The sequence below is a fragment of the Gymnodraco acuticeps genome, unplaced genomic scaffold (assembly GCF_902827175.1).
Source record: "Gymnodraco acuticeps unplaced genomic scaffold, fGymAcu1.1, whole genome shotgun sequence".
In the NCBI taxonomy this organism is placed as follows: domain Eukaryota; kingdom Metazoa; phylum Chordata; class Actinopteri; order Perciformes; family Bathydraconidae; genus Gymnodraco; species Gymnodraco acuticeps.
The window spans coordinates 1,355,041-1,380,452 of NW_022990158.1; the positions used below are offsets into that span (position 1 = coordinate 1,355,041).

Genomic DNA, 25,412 nt, shown 5'->3' on the forward strand with positions numbered 1-25,412 from the left:
AGAGGGTTTCTTATAGCACTGGATACTATGTAGTAGAGTATTTGTAAACGCTTGCACACAAACAGATAGGAGTGACAAAAATAGTGACGGGGCAAGGGAAGGAAATTAGCAATGAATAATAGCCAAGTCAAACATCCTGGTAAAGAAGCAAAAAGAGGAAAGGAGACAGAAAGAAGACACAGGGAATCTATGTATGTGATATGAAGAAGCTCCTTGCTTTTCATTTCACTTCGCTAATGATGTAGCATAAATTGTTACAGAGGGAGAAGAGAAGCAGGCAGACTGTGTTTCCATGAATGTCTTACCTTCCTCTGTCACTTCCTCTCACCGCTTTTGAAATATAGTATACGAAACAGCACTGCAAATAACTTTCCCCACAAAATTTGAGATTTTGCCATTGCAAAAATCAATATTAGACTTAAAAGGTTTTGCTTCGGTACAGTATGTATACGGTACAATTGAAACTTTTGCCCTATGTAAAAAAATCATTTCTAATAGTAATTTGGCAAAATATAATTTGAAAGGTTATTCAAACACCATATACATTTGTGTGAAGAAAGAGCCTTGCCTATACAGATGTTTGGTGCTGAATTACATGTTTATTAAAAGAGGTGTTTTTTCACAGCTTTTGTTGAATATTTGTAATAATATCAAAAGGAAACTCTTTTTCAAAGCAGTGAGAATCTGTTTATCCGTCACTCAATTTAATTGCATGTTTTTTTACCTTGAAACAGGTTGGGTTTTTCTTTTTACAGATTCTAAAAGATTCACCACCATTGATCAATATGAAACACAAAGTGGACATTAATTCAATTTCTTTATTATAGCCACAGCCAAATCTACAATTTTGACTAAAACAAATAAAAGATCTTTACATTGTTGAGGAACTGACAGGTATTTTGCACGGATAACAATATGATTTTGATATTAGGGGAACATATGCTAGATTATATGTTGCCAGATCAAAATATTTCCAAGCCTGTCGGTGGTAAAAACAGCTTTTAATGGACATTTAAAGTATATTGACGCAATGCATTTTTACAAATAATTTGCTAATAATTCCGAATTGATGTCCTCTTAACAGTTTGTCATACATTTCCTTATTACAATAGCGCGTAAATACTAGCATTTTAAACATTTAAATGAATCATGATTAAAGACAGATAAATATTTTGAGTATCCCAATTAAATGTATTAATCAATTTACGTACTGATTGACCGTTGTATATTTCACTATGTTCTTTGTTATTTTGTTCCTGATCTGGTTTTCAGAACCTAAATCAACATTTTTCTTCTTAAATTGAATTGGGCTTAAACAGCAGAGACATCACAATAGAGGCAGACTACTTTAAATGGAATCACATTCACACAAATCATACACTAACTGTGGACTATATATTTTCTTTTCAGTATACTTGAGAACAAGTCAAAGACAGAAAAATGCAGTGATATTATTGAACAAAAAATGGGAAACAACCTCAAAACACAAGGCTCTACAGCAGGGGTCTCAAACTCAAGGCCCGGGGGCCAAATCCGGCCCGCCACTTCATTTTATGTGGCTCGCAAGAGCTTGCAAATAATATAATACGTTTATAATACAATATGCCCATAAACTACATGTCCCACAATGCATCTCGTTTTGTGATATGCGCACTGAAGAGACTTGCAATTATTTGCCCTGGACTTCTGCTTTCAGATGTAGTTAATTACTAAGTTATTATCCTATCTGATAATAATCCAATTCAGAGGCAATAATGTAATATAATACATTATTTTATATATATATTATATATTTATATAGTTACAACCGGCCCTTTGAGTGCAACCTTTATGCGAATGTGGCGCGCGATGAAATTGAGTTTGACACCGCTGCTCTACAGGCAGAAGGAAACAGATGTCTACGTCTGATAACCAGCAGTTCCTTTTGCCTGGATTGCAGCATAAAAAAATGAAGCAAGGGCAAACCACAGTCTGCTCCGATGCTCACATTCAACTGCTTCCTTATGTGCATCTATGTGTGATGAAATTCAGAGAGGCAAAATTAAAGAGCACCGACAAGTCTGTCAGGCTGAAGTAAAGTTACACAGACTCTAATCAGATTGGAGTTGACTTTTGTTAACATACTTACCTGTGATTGGGTCGAGTTCTTCATGCACTCTAAAAATAAATGCTTTGGCTTATTGAGGAACAAAAAAGTTTGCTTCATCCTTTTTGAGTTATGAAAACTTCTGATGAAAATATGTTCAAACAATAATCTACATTGAGTCATAGTCAAATATACAGTATTTCAATAACCACTGACTTAATTGCAGCAATAACACGTTTTTAAGTTTGAATTCTTATTCACAGCTATGCTAAACTAAGAATGGCCCTATAACTATGCACACTGGGGACATGTCCCACCTCTTTTTGAAAAGGTTTATTTTGTCCCCATTACTATTTAAAAGAATAATTATTAAAAACAAATTATTAAAAAAAAACTTAAAGTTACATAATGTTAACTAATTCTAATAGAATGGTGCAGGAACGAGTCCTAAAACCCGGAAGGGAGTTAGCATTTTACCACTTCCGGTTCCCTCATCTCAGAGTCAACGGTTTTTTGAACATGTTTTTTGGAAAAAAGCTTGTAATAAGGTCTGTGGTTGACACAAATTTAAGATACGGATCACGTTTTGTTCTATGACATTAAATACATCAGCAGTGACCCCACTGGTGATTTTTGAAGAGTTTACGTGTCTGAAAAACGATGGTTGTTAACAAGTGGTTGTCCAGGACGTTGTACGTTATTACGCCGAACACGTAAAACACTCCCGCTAAATTTGATTGAAAGCAAGTACCTGCGCTCTTGCAAACTGTTAAAACAAACGCTTCAACTTGTACAATTCTGAATCTTTATTTTTGAATATGGATCTTAAGATGGCGTGACATTGAAGTGCTGTACTCGACTGTAGTTCCTTTATAGCATAACGTTAGCATTTTGATTTTGGCGATTAGATTTATGATTCGAAAATTATAAAAGTAGGGGAGACATGTGGAGATTATCCGGCTGAACAAAACGTGCATTTATCAAACAGGTTTGTTTTCCACAGATCTTATTTTTTACAATATTCCGAAATCCTATGGAGAAATCCCTTTGTTTTTTTGTCGAGGGAACCCATGCGCAGCTTACTTCCGGGTCGGCCTACAAAAATACGTCATCCCTGCACCTCTCTATAGGGTTAAGGTTACTGACCAGTAACTTAAACATTCTTAACATTTTTCCCAATTCAAGTAATTTTCTACTCTTACCTTAACGGATCTCCCTCATTACATTGCCTGAAAGTTTATATGTTGAAGACCAATTTTTTTAATCTTCTGACCACCTATCTCCAAACTACTTTCATACACAAAGTGGCGCCTTTGCTGCTAAAAATAACTAGCATTAGCTAGGTTTAGTACAAAACATATTCTTTCAACTGTAGTCAATACCCATGGTAAAATCACAATTGAGAATATGCCCATATTCATTGCTTAGTCGAATTAAGTTTTTATATAAAATAGTGTTTACCTTAAGAATGTCTTGTATAGGTGTTCCGCCTAGGTCCTCTATCATACACAGTAAATACATCCAGGCATGTAACAAGCCAATTTTATTAACGACTTGGTTAATGAAAATTAAACAAAGAAATATGGGTGCAAATTGCACTCAATATTAAACTGTTATAACTATCACAACAAATCCAAAGTTGACAAATAGAAGGCCTACGTTACTAGTGTATGGCACACGTCCAACAAAATAGTAATATGTTAACCTATATTTCTTATCGAATAGGACTTCCACTATATCAAACCTGGCATAGAGACACAAAGATACAATGACCTAATGGTTTTAAAAACAGCTCAAATTAGCCTAGCTCAGGGGTCTCCAAACTACGGCCCGGGGGGCAACTGCGGACCGTTGTCCATTTTGAATTGGCCCTCAGCAAATTGTAAAAGCATAATGGAATATGGCCCACACCTGAAACTTGTGCTTTTCTGATATTGAACTTCTTGAATATAAATGTAAACAGATATTACACAGTAGTATGTGTTAATAAGCCCACTTTCCAAATAAATTCAGTCAATTAAAGTTGAAAACATTTAAAAACAAATCTTAGTTGATAAAAAAAGCCCAATAATTTGTTTGCATAACAAGCTTGAAATATACCCTTCATAGTTCCTCTTACTATAAGCAATGAGGCTTCTGTTTTAAGGGATGAGCTGCCAACACTTTTTGCAATAAATGAAACCATATGGAAAGCTGTGATGCAGGCTGTTTGTTTTGTTAAGCATATTCAATTATCAAGCATTATTTACCTACATTTCACACATTTTGCCAACTTATAACTTAACTTATGAGGCAATATACCTCACATCTAGTGAGTGGCCAAGCCCTTCGTATGTTTTGTATGTGGCCCTAGGTTAAAACGTTTAGAAACTCCTGGCCTAGCTTAAACAAGAGATACGTTATTGGTATGTTTTTCCGAAGTAGCACATCCTACTGTCCTTTTGTTTTTCCTTCAGCTGCTTTCTTATTTGATCTATGTTGAGCTAGTATTAACGTATTTTCTTTCCTCCTTCTAAACTGTTGCTATACAAATCCCCCGGTCCTGTGTGACATCACCACTCACATTACCCATCATCAAAACATGGTCAATTATCATAAGCCTGTTACTGTCATTCACCAATACCACAGGGTTTGTCCGCAATAGAATAGTCATAGAATTATAGTATTTAGAATTGTTTTTACAAATTATACTTTTAAAGTGTTGCAACTTAAATGGTAAATTGCTTTTAATTAAGTGACTGTCAACAGGTACCTTAAATTACAAGTGCATATCTAAAAGTATTGCACCAAGCAGCAGTTACAGTACCAAATGATGATGCAACAACAAAACTGAACATAATCTTTGATACTAAAGTGCCAACCTTTTCTCGAGTACTTATAAACACCCTGCTGCTTTAGCCACACATACAAAATGATGACTCAGCTCGACAATATGAGATTTTAGGGCTGCTTGTTCCGATTCAGGCACACTGACACACACTCACCTCACAAGTGCAAACAAATTTGATGATTTTAATCAGTGTAACATGCTGAGAACACAAACAAACCCTCTGGGCGCTTATCAATCACTGCGGAGCACACGTACACACACCTACGTACACACACAGGGACACAAACACACAATTAACAATTAACTCAAATTTGCTCTAATTTAGATCTTTTTTTCCTGCAGTGTGTTTGTAATACAGGATGCTGCCTAACTCAGCATAAAGGAAAGCAAAACACCTTAAGCACCAAGCAACACAAACATTTAAAATGTATGAACATACCACGATATATATTGGCTTATTAGAAATCATCATCACCAACAAAATGGAATTATCCTTCTGTATTTCCCGATGTTTTCTCATTTTTCATGATTTTCATTTCATCACATTCAGAATAAGTTTTGCATCAGAACAAAACATTAAGCAATTATCTCGTATTTTGAAATAAAATCTGTAACATTTAACCATGACCAATTGATAAAACCAATTACTTTATTATAAAAAGTTTTAAACTTTGCTGCACTTTTTTTTATAAACAGTAATTTCGCACCTGCATTTCCAAATCACTCTTTATAAAAGTATCGACAACTGTAATTATGTTTATTGTTTACTGTCAGGTCAAGTGCTTTTCTGACAGCACACGCACAAATAGTCGGATAACGTTAGCATTCAGTGTTGGTCCTCAACTATGCTGATAGAGCTATCATTACGATAATACTGAGGTCTATCATAATTGTCTGCTAATTGACTGCCTAATGAGGTAGAGCTCATTAGAATGCTCATTAATACTCCATCATCACCATTGATAGCTGTAATCACAGACTGGTGCTTTCAAGGTCTTACAGAAGGGTGTGTGAAAGTGGGTGTGGATACTGTGTGTGTGTTTTCAGAATTGTCAATTATTTCTTCCAGCAGTAATATGTAGAGGGTCTTGAATCAATATGTAGAGGGTCTTGAATCAATATGTAGAGGGTCTTGAATCACCCTGTTAGGGGGTTTCCTTTCACTCTTGAGGCATATCATTTCACTTATCACACGGCTACTTACTAAGATCAATAATATGACACAACATATTGGTTTCACCATGATTTTGATGATTTAAAAATGATCTTACCGCTACCGCTGAGAAAAAATAGGCCGTTCTACTGCATAGCTATGAATGGAACTGTGGCGTCAGCAATGTAACTTGAAATGACAGCAGCTGTTTTCTGTAACTGTGGAAGTCTTCTCACATTTTTGTTTTAATTGACCAGTCTTTAAACACTGCCAGAGCCCATATCGTGTCCCCGTTAGTGTTATGTTTTTGCAGATTGATATGACTGCATGTTCCCAGTGGTCTGCTACTGAAAAGAGCAGATTGCTTAATGTCAAAATGTACCATTCACAATTGTGTATTCAACAAAGCAGTGTAATGAATTCTAAGTATGGAAATACAGAACCTGTTGCATTCAGCCATACCAATACAATTTATATGTATAGCCTATAAAAAAGCAATATTTTTATATAAAATGTATCTGACATTCATTAATGACATCAGACTTGTGTGCCATTTGAAACTGCAAAACCAGTAACACAAAGACGGTCCAGATATATATACTGTATATCATTTGAATCTGCCTTTTCTCCAATACTTTTATTTCTTCTTTAGTTACAGTTTTCTATATACATTTAAGTTTTGGATTAAATGACAATGTTACATTATAAAAATGCAGGTCACTGTAACTGGAATTACTTGATGAGCCTTAAACTATTTCCCCAAGGCAAGGGGCTCACCTACTAATCAGTAGCTCTTTGCACTGGTTCCTGAGGGGATAAGCAGGCTTCTGAGCAGCCACCATAACTTAATCTTACTATAACGATACCACTTTCTTCATTTATAGTATTGCCCCAAAAATCGCGGTATGCATTGCAGTTTCCACTGTGTATTCCCCAGCCACAGCGCCGCGCGCATAATCCTGCACTTTCTCTCAGTATGCTATTTTCTATTTTAACTGTGCTGTTATTTTTTGCAGGTATGCCTCTCAGTCTGGACTGCAAGGCTTTTTTTGGCTACAGCGGAGAAAACAGAAGGCCCATTATCTACTGGATGAAAGGAGAAAAGTTTGTTGAAGAACTAGCGGGACACATTAAAGAGAGTGAAGTCATGTAAGTACAACAGCATCAGACAACATGAACCACTTCTTTGTTATTTTTTGAGGAGACAAAATAACAGTAGATGGAAATTCAAATTGAACCTAAATTGAGTAGGTACTAAGTACACATAACTGAACCTAATATCGTAAGACACTTGCATGACAGTATAATATAAATTACAGCCTCTCAAATCTACAGGTATCTATTGTTAATTAATTTCAGAAAAAGACTGCACTCCTTACACTGTCAGTATCTAATGTGGTCTCTTATGATTTATGACTCATTGAGGGTTCCCTGACAGATTTCTTCTCAACTTTCCTTAAAAATTATGAATACTTATGATAAAGTTCAATTTAATTCATTGTCTCCCCTGTTGGGACCAATTACAGTTGACTCTATTGGGAAAAGACTTATTGCCTGCAGGGCATCAAATATGATTAGAGCAACCTGCCACATCTCCATGGTAACCTTCAGAACACTCATGGTTTCACACTCTCTTCACAGACACACACAAACACACACACACGAGTGGAGGTCTTGGGAACCTTAATTATGTCTCTAACAGACACACATTAGCCTTAAAGAGTTAGATAAATATTAATTTAGAGCAAAGTTATTTATTTGCTGTGACAAGCGTGTTTGAAAGAAGTATTAAGTTACTTTGTGTTAAGTTTCAGTTATATGTGACTCATTTAGCAGCTAGCGAGTAGTTTGCTACCTCATAGTTTGCTACCTCATAATTCTGCCATGCTATAATTATGCAATCGTATGGAAATGAGCCAAAACATTTATGCTTCGTTTTTTCATAAGTGGAAATAACAATGTAATTCATACGTTGTAACAAATGTGAGTGAATTAATCATTAATTTGTAAAATGTTACTCATTAAGCGGTTAGCAGGTAGCTTGCTAGCTAGCTTGCTAATTCCATCATGCTCTCGTGCTACACTCGTCACAGAAATTGAAACTGAACATGTTTTGCTGGCAATTGCAACCTGATTCCTGCGGTAACAAGAGTGTGTGATGAAACGTAAAGTTGTACTCCATTGGCAGTTGGCTAATAAGCTAGCTACACTGGTACCAAAAAACGAGACGTGAAAAATTAGTAAGTAGTACAATCACAGTACAGTAGGCTAGGGTGACCAGACGTCCCCGTTTTCCGGGGACAGTCCCCGTTTGTATTGGCCGTCCCCGGTTGAAACTGTGTTCGGAAATGTCCCCGTTTTTTTAATATACGTTAAAAACACATAGCAAGGTGAAATAAAACGTTTCATGTCAGGAAACACTGGGTAAACAGACTGTGGTCAAGCCAGCCCCCACTTCGGAAAACACAGTCAAGCCAGCCCGCACGTTGTATTGCGGTGCGCGAATATCCTATGCATTACGGTAGAGGCCTGTAAAAACTGCCTTCAAAATAAAAGCGTTTACTCTGTCAATAACAAATATACCTAAAAAACACACCAAACATATTCATATATACTGGATCTTAAATTAAGAAATATGTACTATATCATGTGATCAATAATAATGTAAAACAAACTACGTATAACTACCACATTATAACTGAGTGAATGTAAAATGTAAGTAGGATACAGTTATGAAGACATATCTGACATTTCCACTGGGTGACTAATTTCAATTGATGTTGACACCATCTCACAACACTCCTAAAATAACAGTACTTTCTGAAGCACAATTTAAAATGTATGCTGTTTAAAATCTCAAATTAGATCTATTGTCCATCTATATTTTGATTATTATTTAATGGAAACCGTCCATAATCAAAGAGTCACTCGAAGTCAATCAAATACTTATTTCACTTCAGGGTGATAGCAGGAGACCCCATCTAGTCAATCAGAGAAAATCAGGACAATCTGATGTAGAATTTCTAAATAAAATACTTTTGAAATCTCATATATGGGCTATCATCCCTCTGTTTTTAGATAAGAATAAAACAAAAACAATCCAGTATCAAAGACTTATTTCACTTCAGGGTGATAGCAGGACACCCCATCTAATCACTCAGAGAGAATCTGGACAATCTGATGCAGTTTCAAAATAAAAGACCTGAAGTCTCATATATGAGCTATCGTCCTTCTGTTTGTATCCAACAGTTCAATTGTTTGAATTACATTGAACCAGAATTCTCCCCTTTTTTTTCTTTAACAGTGAAGAAAATTGGATATGTTAATGATATATTGACCGCAAAACTCAAAATGTCCCCGGTTTTAATTTAGAAAATCTGGTCACCTTACAGTAGGCAAGATATATTCTCTAAATATACCTAACCTGTTAATTTGTTTTAATAACCTTTATAATCCTCTGATCATCCCCTGCTTGAGGTGTTTCAATGTTTTATTGCACAGCTACACTTCTCATAGCAATTTTATTAAATAATAACGCATTACTCACTTGAGGAAACCATTTATTCTAGGGGTTATAAGATACTAATGTAAGGTTGATTAATAATATCCCTACGTGTCACCGCCTGGGCTCAAACATAAGGAACGAATAAATAAAATGCTCTAACAGATTCATGTTCATCCTCATTAACATCCATTTTCCCTCCTCACCTCATATACAGTACAACCTATCGTCTATTCCTTGACCTCTGAGTGAAACGTCACGGGGTTAAGGGATAGATAGGAGAATTCAAAAGGACTTAGGAGAAGAGACTGCAGTACTTTAGAGAATCCGACTGCACTTTCAGAAGTGTTTATGATGCGCCAGTGGAGGTCATAAATGTGCGTCTGCTGCTGTGGGGAAACTATGGAAACTACAGTTTTCTATACAGCGGACTACAACATGGATGTATAATAAGAACGAGGGACTACTGTAAACTCATCTAGAGACTCTGCACCGTGCTCTGATGCTGTTGTTTTATGCTTTATGAACGTGGACAACAGAGAAACATATTCTTTATGACCAAAGTTGGAATTTAAATAAAAAAGGAAAGTGAAGCGTATGCTCGTCACCCTCTTCATCCGGTCCACATTAATACAAATGATCCCAATACGTATGATTGTATGGACTATGAAAAGATCTTAAAATAAATACAAATGTATTTATTATAAATGTTAGTCCTTAACATCTATCACTGTGTATATCACCATTCAAACATCTTTTAAAAGTTGAACAAACCCCACACAGCTCAGTAAAGACTGTGAAATGTTGACTTTATTTGATAATTTCAGTAAAAACTCACGTTCATATTTCTCTTTTTGATTATAATACTGATGAACGTTAAAAAAAAAGCACTTTGGCAACTTACCACATACGTTTTAAAATGCTTAATAAGCACCGTAACTTTCATGATATAATTTATCGGTCATAATCGGTTGTTTCCGTGAACGGCCGAATGTTGTGTGATGGCAAATGCCGCGACTGCAAGGCATTGTGGGGCAGCATTTTCCCCTCTCCTTTCGTCAAGGGAGGTCCAGTGGTTCCTAAGCTAAAGGAGGTTATAAAGGAAGTTTGAAACCTCCTTTCCTATCATCCAGACTAGAGAATACGAACGGCACTTATCATGGCTGCCACTGAGGGACTTCCGGGTCATTTCACTCTGTTAGGAAGGTTCCTAAGCTAAATGGGCTATTGGACTTCAGCCCAGATCCCTCCGCTTCGCGTCGGGCTCCTGATCAGCCTGTCTGTGTTCTTTTCCCCATAATGACCAAGTCGCTGCACGTTATACCGCTTATTGCATGGCCACATTCTCAACAAAGTAACGATATGACTCCCAATATTAATTGAAATGCTTTTATGGATTTAGAAAATGATTTTATTGATTTAAAAAATAGTTGTATGTATTGATTTAAATTGACATGCATCCGCTAAGATAAATAGTCCGTTGTTACTGTTTGAACTAATGTAGCAACGGCAGGAACTGCTTCGATAGCGTTTTTGAGGCGCTTTTTGATTACAGATTTGAAACCATCGTTGCTTGCTTTAAAAGTAGCACAATTCATTATGTCAAACCTTGGAAAGTATCTAGATATCCCTGCCCTAATGCCAAAGTAACTGGCAACTGAATATGTGTCGCCGTTTGATGTCTATGTCTGGACCGCTGCGTAAAAAGGAGGGTTTCTGCCCCGTTCTTCTCTTCTTACTTCTATAAGAATAAAACACAGAGGACTAAGATCTCTTTTTCTCCCCCTCTTCTGACAGCCCAGCAGCTGATCTCAAAGCACGCTCCCCTCTCCTGCAGGGGGGCGTGGTCAGCTGCAGCTCACAGAATCAGCCCCCTGCAAAAACAGCGCTGGAAAGAGCAAATAGAGCGAAATGAGGCATGGCTAAAATGCAGGATCTGTTTGGTATTTTGAAAAAATAACTATATTTATATACTTTATATACAATATATTGTTCAAATATAGCATGATATGTCCTCTTTAGGGATGCTCCGATCGCCGATCCGATCGCCGATCCGATCGAGCGGGCGGGGCCTATGGGGATCTTCCATTTAAAGCAACACGTTCTCACTCCCAACCATAGCTCCCAACCATAGCTCCCAACCCGTCACATGTTGACGGTCGGTCAGGGCCCCTCCCCGCCACCGTATTATGTGCAGGGTACCGCTTGAGCGTCAGTTTTCAATGGGGAGGGCGTCCCATACACTTGCATAGAGCTCCCTGAACGTTGGTAATTGACGAGTTGGGATCGTGGCGAAATGCTCTCCGCAGATCCATTCTCACAGCGTTTATCAACCTTTTTCTTACTCAATATCAAGCCACACTTATTGTGTTTACTTCTTTATTTTTAATTGAATAATGTCAGACTTTTGTAGCCGTCAGTTAGGGGGAGAGTAGGGGCTCAGAAAACTGAAATCTGTATTGTTTCATCGTTTTTGCCTTCTAATTTTGTATTCTTTTCTAAACCACACACTGTTATTTACTCAACAATAAGACACAATTATCCCTGTGTTTATTTATTTGTTTGATTGTATAATGTCGGACCTTTGGAGTCCGTCAGGACCGAGGGTCGGAGCAGCTCATAGTAGTTGCTTTAGATAATTTTACACCCGGAAGTAAGTATTCTCTCCGCTATGTTTGACAAACCCTGTGATGAGTCCTCAAGCTCTGTGATTGGATGTTTGAGTGGCAGTGCGCCGAGGGTTACGCCAAGCGTCGGACAGCACTTTGAAATGGGATAGAACCACGGCAGACTATTCAAAACTGGATTCGGATGGGTCCACCACCCCCCTCCCCCACCCCGTCCACAGAACTACACATGCTGGCTATTGTGTGTTTCGCAACATGTTCTATGGCACGTCTCTACTGGGAATTGTAGTTTTAAAAGACGTTTTCGTATTCCCCATAATAAGAAGTTGCCAGTATTAAACTGTGTACATCCCTGGAGGTTTAGGGGATAGGAAACACTCAAATGTAAAACATATAATGAATAAATGGGTGAAAATTGCTTGTGTCCATAATGGGCATTAATATATACCCACATGACAGCTAAGGTCAGAAGAGCTTTATTTAACAGCTGGTCTTGTTGTTAATTGATAAGCCTGAAACATGCACTTGTCAAGGTTCAGAGGCACATTTTGCAAATATGGCAGTAGCCATCGATCATCTTAAGATAACATATACTTTATTGATCCCAAGTTGGAAATGTTTTCGTTACAGCAGCATGTTTAACAGTTTTAAATATGCAGTGGTGTTTATTTGTAAATCATTTAGTATAATCACACACATTCTGTGTTTTATATTTAATAATTATGTGTTCTTTATTTATTGAATGTTCAATACCTGACAAGGTCGGAGATGAATAACTTGGGTCGCAGGTTCCTCAACAGTGCATTACAAGACATCTATCAATATGTGTGTATACCTCCACCATTACACTGTCGTATTCTGCACATGTCTTATACTATCTACATACATCTTATAAGAGTATAATACATAATGTATAATATCAGTTAAAATAAGTGCTTAAACATACAGTAGTTAACATTGCAGGAAAGCAATATATTAGTACTTTGTCAGGCTTAATATTTATACCCCCAAAGCTTTTTTCTTATTCAAAAGAAGACCTTAACCTAAAGTATTCTTTAATGTTTAAATAAAGCCTTATTAGTTTGTCTGTCTGTGTCTCCTATTAATATCTAATAATAAAATTCAATAACGTGCTTTAACCACTAGGTGTCCCTTTCTATCAGCTGTGCACCGTTATGGTGTAAATACAGCCTATCTACCAATTGGATCAAATATAAAAGTCAGCCAAATTAGTATTGATACTGCAAGGAGACTTATATTGTGAAGAGAAATTGAAGATTTTGTTTAATTGCTGATATATTTATGATCCACGTCACATATTCAGTTTCGACGGCAGTTATTCCTTTGTTTGTCTAGAAGTCTTCTCACCAGGGCTCTATAAATAGCGAACTACGGCAGATATGTAATATGTAATGCAGCCAAACCGTGTATTACAATGCAGTTATGTGATGACCTTCAAAGAGAAAAGCAAGCAAACTCGGAATAAAGTATTAATTTTTTCTTTTTAAATGTTTTCGGATTTCACATCAACAGGAAGTCCGGTTAACTAAAATGTCCATGCGGAACAATACCCCAACCCATAGATCCGTGGGTGAATAATGTCAATCACCACATTACACACATTCCTTCACATTTTAATTTTAATTTACATTAAAGTATTTCGTGAGGCCTTCTAAAATGTTTTTAAATATAATTAGGGTTGTGGTTGAAGAGTTTGTAAATGATTGCGTTGCCTGGCAACCGCAATCGCACAACGGCACGTCCGTTAATTCCACAACCACACACATGGATTAACATCGATTTAATACATTAATGTAGCCTTTGTTTCTGCTAAAAGAGGTGTCAACCAGCAGGGGCAACAAGAAAATCGGCGAAATCGAGTGTGACTATTAAAAAATAAATAATTATTATATTAATATTGACAATAACAACCGATCGTTGGGGTAGAGCATTTGCCGGGGAGCGTTCTCATGGCGTCTATTATCAACGCTATGGGCAACACATCCTCACTCCCAGGTCGGCCTATGTTGACGTTATGTCAAGTTCCCTGTCGGCTTTTTCCAACGCAAGGGGGGGGGCCTTAGCGTCCATTTTCAACGCAAGGGGGGGGGCCCTTAGCGTCCATTTTCAGCTTTCCGGGATGTCCATATGCTTCTATAGACGCTCATGGAAGCACGGCATTCGTTTGTGTCGGCTGCCCTTAAAGGCAATGTGAGCGTCCATTCTCATTGGATAACGGAGAATTGTACACCCGGAAGTAAGTATTCCCCTTACTGTCGATTGATTTTACAGTGATATCTGCACTACTCATCGACTAAAAAACACCAGATTATCCTTGTTAATTACACAACATTGATTGGTTTAAATTGTGTGCAATGCTTTTGTATTTTTCCCCTTCGATTCGGAGAAACAAATGTTTTTCTGAGTAAAGGATGGCAGAAGACACTACACTACCCAGAATCCCCAGCTATCGTTTGGACTACACCATGTGCTCTGTTTGACGTCACGTGATCTTCAAATTTCTCCCTGAAGAAAAAAAAAACATGGCCGAACTTCGTTTTATTCTCGATGGAAAATGCCTATTTTAAAGTTAGTTTGGCCATTAAAATGCGTTTTGATGTCATTTGATGCGAGAAATATGAGTTGTTATTTCAGATTATGTGTGCAGTGGATGTACATGATCTTTAGTTTGCTAGTTATTATGAAGATTACTTCAGGAAATTGCGTCCATAACGTTTTCATTGTTACCAAGGTGGTTGCTAGGGACGCTGCTATCGATATTATTTATGTTATGTTGTTTAACTGTTTAATGGTGTTATCTGTATTGCTACCCCCTTCCCCGTCAATGTATAGTGTTGGTCCACAGCGCAAACATATTAGTTTAACAAAATCCGCATCTAAAGATAGCCTACGTTATTTTCCCCTGTGCAATTCCAGTCTCACATCTCACAGCACATCGTCATGAACAAATAACGGAAACAGACCGAAAACATTGAAAAAAAATACAATAATACTTTATTCCGAGTGTTCTTGCTTTTCTCTTTGGAAGTCATCACATAACGGCATTGTAATACACGGTTCGGCTGCATTAAATATTACATATCTGAAAACGTGACGTGGATCATAAATATATCAGCCATTAAACAACATCTTATATTTATTTTCACACAATACGTCTCCTTGCAGTATCAACACTAATTCGGCTGACTTTTATATTTGATCCAATTGGTAGATAGGCTGTATTTACACCATAAAGGTGCACAGCTGATATAAAGGGACACCTAGTGGTTAAAGCATGTTATTGAATTTCATTATTTTTTATCATTAGATATTAATAGGATCCCTATAAAGTATATTAATTACTCGTTATTCTCTACTAATAGTCCATTAAAGACTGTATATAATGACTATTTTGCACATCCCTTTCAAGATTTCAAGATTTTCTAAGGTTTATTGACATATCATATAGGCCTACACAACTATGGTGTAGTTATGCATTGAATGAAAAACTTGGGTCGCAGGTTCCTCAATAGTGCATTACAAGACATCTATCAATATTTGTGCGTACCTCCAGTAATGTTAACTATGTTGAAGCACTTATTTCAACTGATATTATACATAATGTATTATACTCTTATAAGATGTATGTAGATATTTCATCTCCGACCTTGTCAGGTATTGAACAATCAATAAATAAAGAACACAGAATTGTTGAATATAAAACACAGAATTTGTGTGATTATACTAAATTATTTACAAATAAACACCACTGCATATTTAACTGTTACACATGCTGATGTAACGCAAATGTTCCAACTTGGGATCAATAAAGTATATCTTATCTTAAGCTGATCGATGGCTACTGCCATATTTGCAAAATGTGCCTCTGAACCTTAACAAGTGCATGTTTCAGGCTTATCAATTAATGTAATGTAATGTAATGTTATCAATTAACAACAGGGGTCACAAACATAAGACCAGCTGTTAAATAAAGCTCTTCTGACCTTAGCTGGCATGTGTGTATATATATATTAATGCTGCCCATTATGGGCACAAGCAATTTTCACCCATTTATTAATTATATGTTTTAAATGTGAGTGTTTCCTATCCCCTAAACCTCCAGGGATGTACACAGTTTAATACTGGCAACTTCTTATTATGGGAAATACGAAAACGTCTTTTAAAACTACAACTCCCAGTAGAGACGTGCCATAGATAGAGAACATGTTGCGAAACAGAATAGCCAGCATTTGTAGTTCTGGGGACAGGGTGGGGGAGGGGGGACGCGGTGGACCCGTTCAAATCCAGTTTTGGACAGTCTGCGTGGTTCCATCCCATTTCAAGTGCTGTTCGAGGCTTGGTGTAACCCTCAGAGCACACTCTCCAATCACAGAGCTTGAGGACTATCGCGGGGTTTGTCAAACAGAGCACATTACATGGTGTAGTCCAAACGATAGCTGGGGATTCTGGGTAGTCTAGTGTCTTCTGCCATCCTTTACTCAGAAAAAACATTTGTTTTCTCCGAATCGAATGGGAAAAATACAAAAGCATTGCACACAATTTAAACCAATCAATGTTGTGTAATTAACAAGGATAATCTGGTGTTTTTTAGTCGATGAGTAGTGCAGATATCACTGTAAACTCAATCGACAGTAAGAGGAATACTTACTTCCGGGTGTACAATTCTCCGTTATCCAATGAGAATGGACGCTCACATTGCCTTTAAGGGCAGCCGACACAAACGAATGCCGTGCTTCCATGAGCGTCTATAGAAGCATATGGACATCCCGGAAAGCTGAAAATGGACGCTAAGGGCCCCCCCCTTGCGTTGAAAATGGACGCTAAGGCCCCCCCCCTTGCGTTGGAAAAAGCCGACAGGGAACTTGACATAACGTCAACATAGGCCGACCTGGGAGTGAGGATGTGTTGCTATGGGAGGTCTATTGGACGCCCTGCCCGTTGAAAACTGACGCTCAAGGGGTACCCTGTGCGTAATAGGGTGACAGGGAGGGGCCCTGACCGACCGTCAACATGTGACGGGTTGGGAGTGAGAACGTGTTGTTTAAAGTGATGTTTAAAACTCAGTTAATGGGGCTCAGTTAATGGGGCTCAGTTAATGGGGCTCATTCACTGGCGCTTCCACAAACAACAACCAACATAATTATTGTAGAGGAAACTTCTGTGTAGCTATGCAGTGGGAGTCACCGACTCAGGAAGGAGACACGGGAAGAGCAGTAGCTTTGATGTCAAACACATGATGGTTTATTTGGAGTTAACGGCCGGAGGATTCACATCACAAGTCCAAGAGTCAGAGGTTCTGACTTCACGGTAGAGTTGCCACGTCAATTCTGAAGAACTCCACCCCAGACCCATGTATTTAGCTAGTTCAGAGAGCATCATCAACATGCTGCATAACAAGATAGAATGATAACACCTCTATCAGCTGACGCCAACAGGCAGGAACAGGGAGACAAAACACTGAGAGCACAGCAGCCAAGGTTACAGGTGCCTGTGCTCAGTCAGGACAGTTTGAACTGATACACTGGGTCAAAGTTATGGGCCTTGGAAAATATTTCCACAACAATTATTACATTCAAATGAAGTACATATTCAAGTTTACATTAACTTTGGATAATAACATGGGAGAAATGAGCGGAAGCACTTTATTTTCCTCTCTCCCCCTCTCTCTCTCTCCTGACAGCCTGTCAGTATTGTCTCATGCAGCTCACTGATCCAGTAATGAGTGACCCGACAGTAAAGAATAAATATATTTATTACTAGTTTAGCTTGTTCCAGAGGTAGATAAAATAGCTAAGTGTGTTAGGTCTAACTCTGCCGGTCCGTACCGGCAGGTGGAGCTGCAGGATTTCTGCTTCACACACGTTGCATACCGCTATTTTATTGTCATTTTCGGACACCTTAAAATACTGCCAGACTGGTGAAGCCATTTTGGCGAGCTTGTTTTGCCGCGCACAGAGAAAAGTGTCATGTATTTTACGTCATGTGATCGGCTCTCGCAATCGGCATTTTTAGAGAGCACCGATCGATCGGCAGAGAGTGAGTATCGGCCGATATCGATCAGCGGCCGATCGATCAGAGCATCCCTAACTTACATGATGCCGAATTTAACAAACACATTTAAATAATTGGTTTAAACAGCATAATAATAAGGACGACCGTCCGTTCTGTGATTCTCCAGAACACACATGTGTAGCATGTTATTTCGATGAGAGATGAGCAGATCGCCACTGGGCTTTCAACTAAAGACACAGCCATGCAATAACTGAGGCATTTGTACAGCTCCTTATGGGTAGGCCACTGCAATTTGTGAAGTGCTTTCCTCCGTGGTGAAACGATCAGCGCTGCACCACGGAGGAAAGCGGCAGAAAGTCGCCTGGAGTTAAAGAGAGCGGGGCTGCGTTGCGTGCATGGCTTCCTTCTGCAGGTAATGGGGAGACGCGCTCTGGCGGCGGTCTCGTTCAGGATCCGAAAATACAATTATAATATTTTGCACACTTATTCCACTTATTCCTAGTGTGCCACTGGTTACGATGTTGCGTGCCAATGGTGGCACGTGTACCAGGGGTTGCCAACCCCTGATCTAGACAAATGGTTCTCTCCTACCCAAAAGCTGATATATTTAATGTCATCAACTCAGCCCACCAATACTAATGTGAATTTATATTCCTCCCTAAAGGAACATCCTTTTACCTCTCCCCTTGCTCCATCCACAGGGAGGTCAGAGGTCAGTGTCAGCCACACAGCAGCCCCGGAGCTGGCGGGACTTCAGCAGGAGGGCTGCTTACCCTAACCCTAACCTGCTGGGGCTTGAACCCAGCTTCTCTATTTGAACGATTGTCTCTGTAGCCACTAAGAAACTCATTGGCCTCTGGAAATGTTCACTCCCAGGAAAAATAGTGTGATAGAGTGTACTTGAGTGTTTAAACTTGAAACTAATCATGCCCTGTGGTATTACATTAACCTTTGCCTGATGAGTTCTTCATCTCTCAGTCCGGTCCCTCCGGCCACCTTCGATCCAATCACATCACTACTCCAGATTCTACAATTGCACCACAGCAGACAGACCCGCTGTGTTGCACATTAATCTGTGCACGTTTTCTCCCACCTCCCATCCCGCTGCAGCACTGGCCATTTGACAGTTCCTGCCCTGGCTGTTTGCATTATATGTTATATTGTCTCGGGGCCTCCATGACAATGTGAACACGGGTAATTACCGATTCTTGTTTCAGTGCAGAATCTTTGAGAACTGCATAAATATTACACCACCTAGAGAGAGTGAATATGTGTGACAGACAGGAAGTTACAGACTTTGTTTTAACTCTACTCACCAACTGAAAACCTGCCTCTGTCTTTAGAAGATATAATAATAACTTACCAATAATTAAAGTGTTTTTATTCAAAATATTCCAATCCACCTACATAATATATACATATGAGTCTTACTGCAGTCGTGGCACAGCTTCAGTTCGGTCCATCTGCTCAACATGTCTGCATCTCAGCTATGATAGTCCATGGTTCGTTCATGTGCAATGAATCCGTAATTACAATATTTCCCTTTGGGCCAGTGCTTCCTTCATATTTTCACTTCAAGGCATCCCTGGCCCATATGTTTAGTGGTGTGGAGAGCTTCTTTACCTTCTTGAAATTCAATCCAACTGTTGTGAAAGCCCCACTGTTTTAATGTATTTTTTACTCAGATCTTGTATCTGTTTCATTGTAGATTATTAATTTATTGTGTCTACACTTGTCTACCTTAGTTTGCAAGTTTTAGTTTTAATTGGAGCGTTTTAGATCCCTAGAGATTGAAGCACATACATAAGTAGGTGAATTGAAAACATGAATATGGTCGTGTTCAAATTTAAGAAAGAGTAAATATTTTTGTCTCGAAGCACACGCCTCCTCACCAAAGGCAGGGTGAGGGTTCTAGCCATCAGTTGAAATCCAACCCAAGATTGACTCGTTTGGGATCGTTGGGGGATTATGGAAGGAATTACTTCTCATTCAGATCTTTTCAAAGCTTCCTTTAAGATGCATGCAAATGATTTGGCACCTGGTCGATACAGACAGAGGGTGAAAAGAGGTGCTGCAACACAGGCAGTATGAGAAAAATAAATAACTTTTTGAACATTAAAGCGTGTAAACATGTCACAGTAGAGGTACAAAATCCAAATAATTGTCCCTGCCCCTTTTCCAACTTCCGGTTCAACAACGTATGTCTTAATTTTTCCAGTTGAGCACTAGCAGCATGGTAAACAGTTATTTTTATTTGAGATAATTTACAGCTACACTGAAGGGATCCGTTGATATTACAGTACCACATCCATCCTCTGTTAGTGACTGTCTGGATGACCTATGACAATCGCCAATAATTGTCTAAATATGACTGCTATAACTTAACAAAAGTATATTCAAAAGCTTAATCACTGTTTATTTGGAATATAAAGGTTGACAAGCCTTTAAGGAAAATATGATTATTTTTCATGGTGAGTTGCCAACAGAACCATATGGTTCTACAGATGTAGCCTATCATTTTGGGCGTTCCTTCTTTGGTCGGGCTGTAGCAGGTAAGATGACGGCACTTTCCAAAAGAAAAACCCCCAGGATGACATAGTGAATATGTGTCAGACTTGTTATGCCCCCTTGATACATTATATGGAAACGAGCTGCATTATATGGAAACTAGCTGCAATGGCTGATCGATCCACCAGAGCAGTGATGGAAGCTGCCACATTGAAACTCATATCAAATATGATATATACAGCTGATTAGAAGGTGTTTGCTTCTAACACAGACACAGAACAGTTTGTTGTTTTGATGCATAAAATAGCAAGAAAACATGCCTCTGGTTAATAATTATATAACATTCTCTCCATAAAATCTGGTGTGTTAAAGGCAACACGTGAGGGAAATAATTAATATACCAGAAATAACTGTTGATGCTGTGGCTTTAACTGAAAAACTGACGGCATAATAAAATGTACTGTATGGCCCGGGACAAACATATTTATATATTTTTTAAACAAGATTAAATAATAGGCTGTAATGTTCTTTTTTTCCAAAATACAACATTTAGTATAATTCATTATCAATAGCAAATGGTGTAAACATAACTCTAACAAAAGACTATATAAATAAATGCATTTAGGAGTAAAATTGTAAAAGTAATGTGTTACTTATCCCTCAAAGGTTTTATTGTCATAACATATACAAAACTATGGTTTAATTAAGTAATGTATGAATAACTTAGACTGCAGGTTCCTCAACAGTGCAATTCACAATGTAATGCAGCCTGTCAGGATCCTCTCTATGGTGCACCTGTAGAAGTTGCACAGTATCCTGTAGTCCATGTTGAACCTCCTCAGCCTGCGGAGGAAGAAGAGCCTCTGTCGAGCTGTTTTGGTGATGGTGGTGGTGTGAAGAGTCCATGTCAGGTCCTCAGTGATGAGTCCATGTCAGGTCCTCAGTGACGTGGACACTGAGGAACCTGAAGCTGCTGACTCTCTCCACCGTAGTCCCATTGATGATCTCTCTGCTGCTTCCTGTAATCCACAATCAGCTCCTAGGTTTTGCTGACGTTGAGATGGAGGTTGTTATCCTGGCACCAAGATGCCAGGGTTCTGACCTCCTCTTTGTACGCCATCCGTGTCATCAACAAACTTCACGATGGTGTTGGAGCTGTGTGTGGCCACGCAGTTGTATGTGAACAGTAGATGAGAGGGCTAAGCATACAGTCCTGAGGGGCTCCACCAAGGGCTAAACAAAGACCAAAGTTTACCCAGTTAGCTGTTTATGTGTATTTGTAAAGGAAGCGCCCTCATGGTGTAGATTACCAGACATTGGGATTAGATAGGTTTCTGGCTGGTATTGGGTAGGTGGTGGGACATCTAGTTGGCTACATCTGTACTACATGTGGCCTCATCTCTGCTTGCCATGGTTGGACCATGCCAACTCTCTTGTGGTTCAATCCCCTATGTGTTGTAGAATCTGGCCAGTCTGTACCACTGTGAGTCAAAGGAGAGTCAAACCAGCACGATGTAAAGAGTGGGAAACACAACCCTGTGGCCTGTATGGGCTTTTTTTGACACTGTTTCTTCAAGGGATATGCTCATTATTTCAAAAACCCTGCTGTCTCCTGGTACGGCCAGTCACTTTCAATTCAAACCAAACTGCCAAAGAGCACAGTTACTTAATTGTGGCTGGACTCAGCTAGCAAAAAGTATATTCACTACCCCCTTCAATCTTCTGTTTTGGTCATCAAATGCTGACTTGCTCCTTTCATTCCCTTTTTTTGGTTTATTTGTTTAAAAATAATCCAGATGTTCCCACACTTTTGTTCAGTCTTCACTCTGATAATTTCCTGTGTGGATTTGTTTACAGGTCTGTCTTACCATTCAACCCAAAAATGTATTTGTCTAAGTTCACTCTCCTAACACTAATTTTCTCTGATCCTGTCCCTATGGCAATTTCCTCCGAAGTTCAAGTTGTGAATACTCGATTTATAGCCGCTGACTTCACAAGACACTGGCTTTTAAAATAATGCTTAAATAATTTCAGAGATAGTAAACACTTTTCTGTTTACTATCTCTGAAATTATGTATGCCTCTTGTCATGTGAAATTGTGATTTATCTTGCATTCAATTTCTAAGATGTACGTGGAATTGAAACTGATATTTACTTACTTGATAATCAACAAAAAACAAAAATTAGCTTATCTTAACAATACTTTTGAGGAGACTTTTTCGCAAGCTGTGATTCTACTGGACCATCTCTGTGATGACGACACAATTGCTATGTCAGCGCAGTTAGTATGATCCTGGATATCTCTTGGTGTGGCTAAATCTGACCTTAATTTAGGGTTAGAGTTCATAACACAAACATCAGATCACCCACTTTCCCCCACCTCCTCTTTTCCTCGCAGGCTTTTAGAGGAGTATAACCTCGCCATAAGGAGAGTATTTTTTCCAGCTGTCACCAATATTTTCTACACATGCCTCTTTGCTCCCTCTGGCCTCCTTTTTAATCTGCTCTAAACTGCTCTCCTCCTCGTTTCTCTTCAACCGTGCTATTCCTTTTCACTTATCTTCTTTATGCAGTTTTTTGTGGAGTGAAGGAGTGAGACATGGACCTCCACCTGTCTCTAAGATTTACACATTTTTCTCCCAGTTCCTTTCCTCTCATGTTTATTTTTTGAAGTACTAATCAAGTTTTTTATTTCTCCTTGTTTCTTAAAAGTTTGGAAAATGTGTTAATTGATGTCCCTGCTGACTTTGTCTTCTCTTTATGTGTTTGTCCAGAGTTTTGAGGGAGCACTTAGGAGAGAAGGAGGTGCAGCTCTCCTTAACCTTCGATGCTGTGGATGAGGCAGACCTGGCCAACTACACCTGTTATGTGGAGAACCACATAGGGAGGCGCAGCGGGAGTGCTATACTGCAGAAGAAAGGTAGATCACTTTTTCTTTCTCTTTACTTCCAACAATTTTTGAAGCAGAATCAGGGACTCCAATGGAGAGAAAATCAGCCGTCGTCAGATTAATGTTGATTTTTCAAACAATACATCTAATTGAGTGAAAGATCAATGACAGCTTGCAAGTTAATTGCTCATCTAAATAAAGAACAGCAGCATATGTATTTGTATCTGCACTTGTATGTTAACCAACATTATCATCACCAAAATCTACTTTCTAGTGCTAAAGTAAATCAACAAGGACTGGGAATGTTAAATGGGAAAAAGTTAGCAGCTAGCACCAGTGCTAGCTAGCTAGCATTGATAGCAGTGAATTGATCTATTTCAAAAACAAAACATACTCTCCACAAACAGCCCACTAATTTGTGTCTTTTAGTATGTATAGTAATGCTTATACATAGTATATCATGTGAGAGATAGGGTAGTTTTCTCATTGACTTCTATACAGTCAGACTTATTTTTGCAACCACTGTAGTCGCCCCCCTGCTGGTCATTAGAAGTAATGCAGGTTTAAGACAATTACACATTAGCCTCACTCACAGAACAGTGAAAATAGAAAGTGTAACAACTGAAAATGGGGATGAAAGAGGATACTACATCTGCATTAATGTGCATATCCATCTATTGGAAATAAGGTCAATAAGTAAATTGCCCAATCATTTTATTTTCCTAAACTATTCCCCTAAGCAGGGTAAACATTAACTAAGTGGAAGCATATTTCTAATTATAGATAATTAACTGTCAGTAAGTAAGAAGTAAAGTTCTGTATTGAAAGCTTTCATGGTGTGTTTTCCCCAAAGCAGTGCTTCATTTTGGAACCTGACAAGCTAAATATAAATCTATGTCTGCTCTCCGACATATTCAATTTCTCTTTATGATTCTGTTATAAAGGAAAACCCCGCCAGCACAGGAACTGATGTTACTTTTATGGCCCGGTAAATATTTGTGGATGTGAATGGCCATCATGAAAAGTGCGAGAAATAAAAGCTCTTCCAAAGATTATTTTTAACCATTTTGTTAGCTCATCCCAAACAGCCAAAAAAAAATGATATCAAATATATTGACTCTCAGACAGACCAAGAGGTCCAAAAGAAAAGATCCCACTTTAGAAGATGATCGACAGGAGATCTCCAGAAAGACTGGTAAAAAGAGCAGCACAGATGGAGACAAAATATAGAACAGGTTCTCTTAGTTATACTGTAAATATTCAGCTGACAAATGCATGAGGGCACAGCTCCCTTTGTAAAACATTTGCAGCAGTCCTGCAGTATCTTGTTATCCATCTGATAATGCAGAGAGAACGGGCCGGTTTGAGTCAGAGGCCATGACACGGAGAAACACAAAAATAAACATTGCCAGAGGAGGAGATTAATTGTGTTACCTCGAATTTTGGTGGAAAAGAGGGCCGCGTGAATGCCTGCTATATAAAATAAATGTACATGATGCAGAGGATCAGGGACAGGGGGGAATGTGGAAAGAGATAAACAGGTGGCGGGAGACAGAATTAGGAAAGTGAATGGAGAACAAGGTAATAATAGATGCTGACAGAGAGATAAAGACAGGGGTTGTAGTCGAATTTTCCAAAAATCAGCTCCTATCGTCTTTTCCTATCCACTATTCCTTGACCTCTGTATACAACGTCACAGGGTTAAGGAATAGTGGATAGGAGAATTCAATAAGACTTAGGAAAAGAGACTGTGGTGCTTTGAGAATCCGACTGCACTTACACT

At 38.5% G+C, this 25,412-nt stretch overlaps 1 protein-coding gene across 8 annotated transcripts in view; it reads left to right on the top strand.

The window, feature by feature from the left end:
* The window catches only part of il1rapl2 (interleukin 1 receptor accessory protein-like 2), a 608,994-nt gene that overhangs the window by 536,472 nt on the left and 47,110 nt on the right, over nt 1–25,412 (top strand). For all 8 annotated transcript variants that reach the window (XM_034217408.1, XM_034217411.1, XM_034217412.1 and 5 more), the window contains 2 exons: nt 7,086–7,218; nt 23,514–23,659. In XM_034217408.1, coding sequence (XP_034073299.1) covers nt 7,086–7,218; nt 23,514–23,659 — 279 coding nt within the window. The remainder of the gene's footprint in view (nt 1–7,085; nt 7,219–23,513; nt 23,660–25,412) is intronic.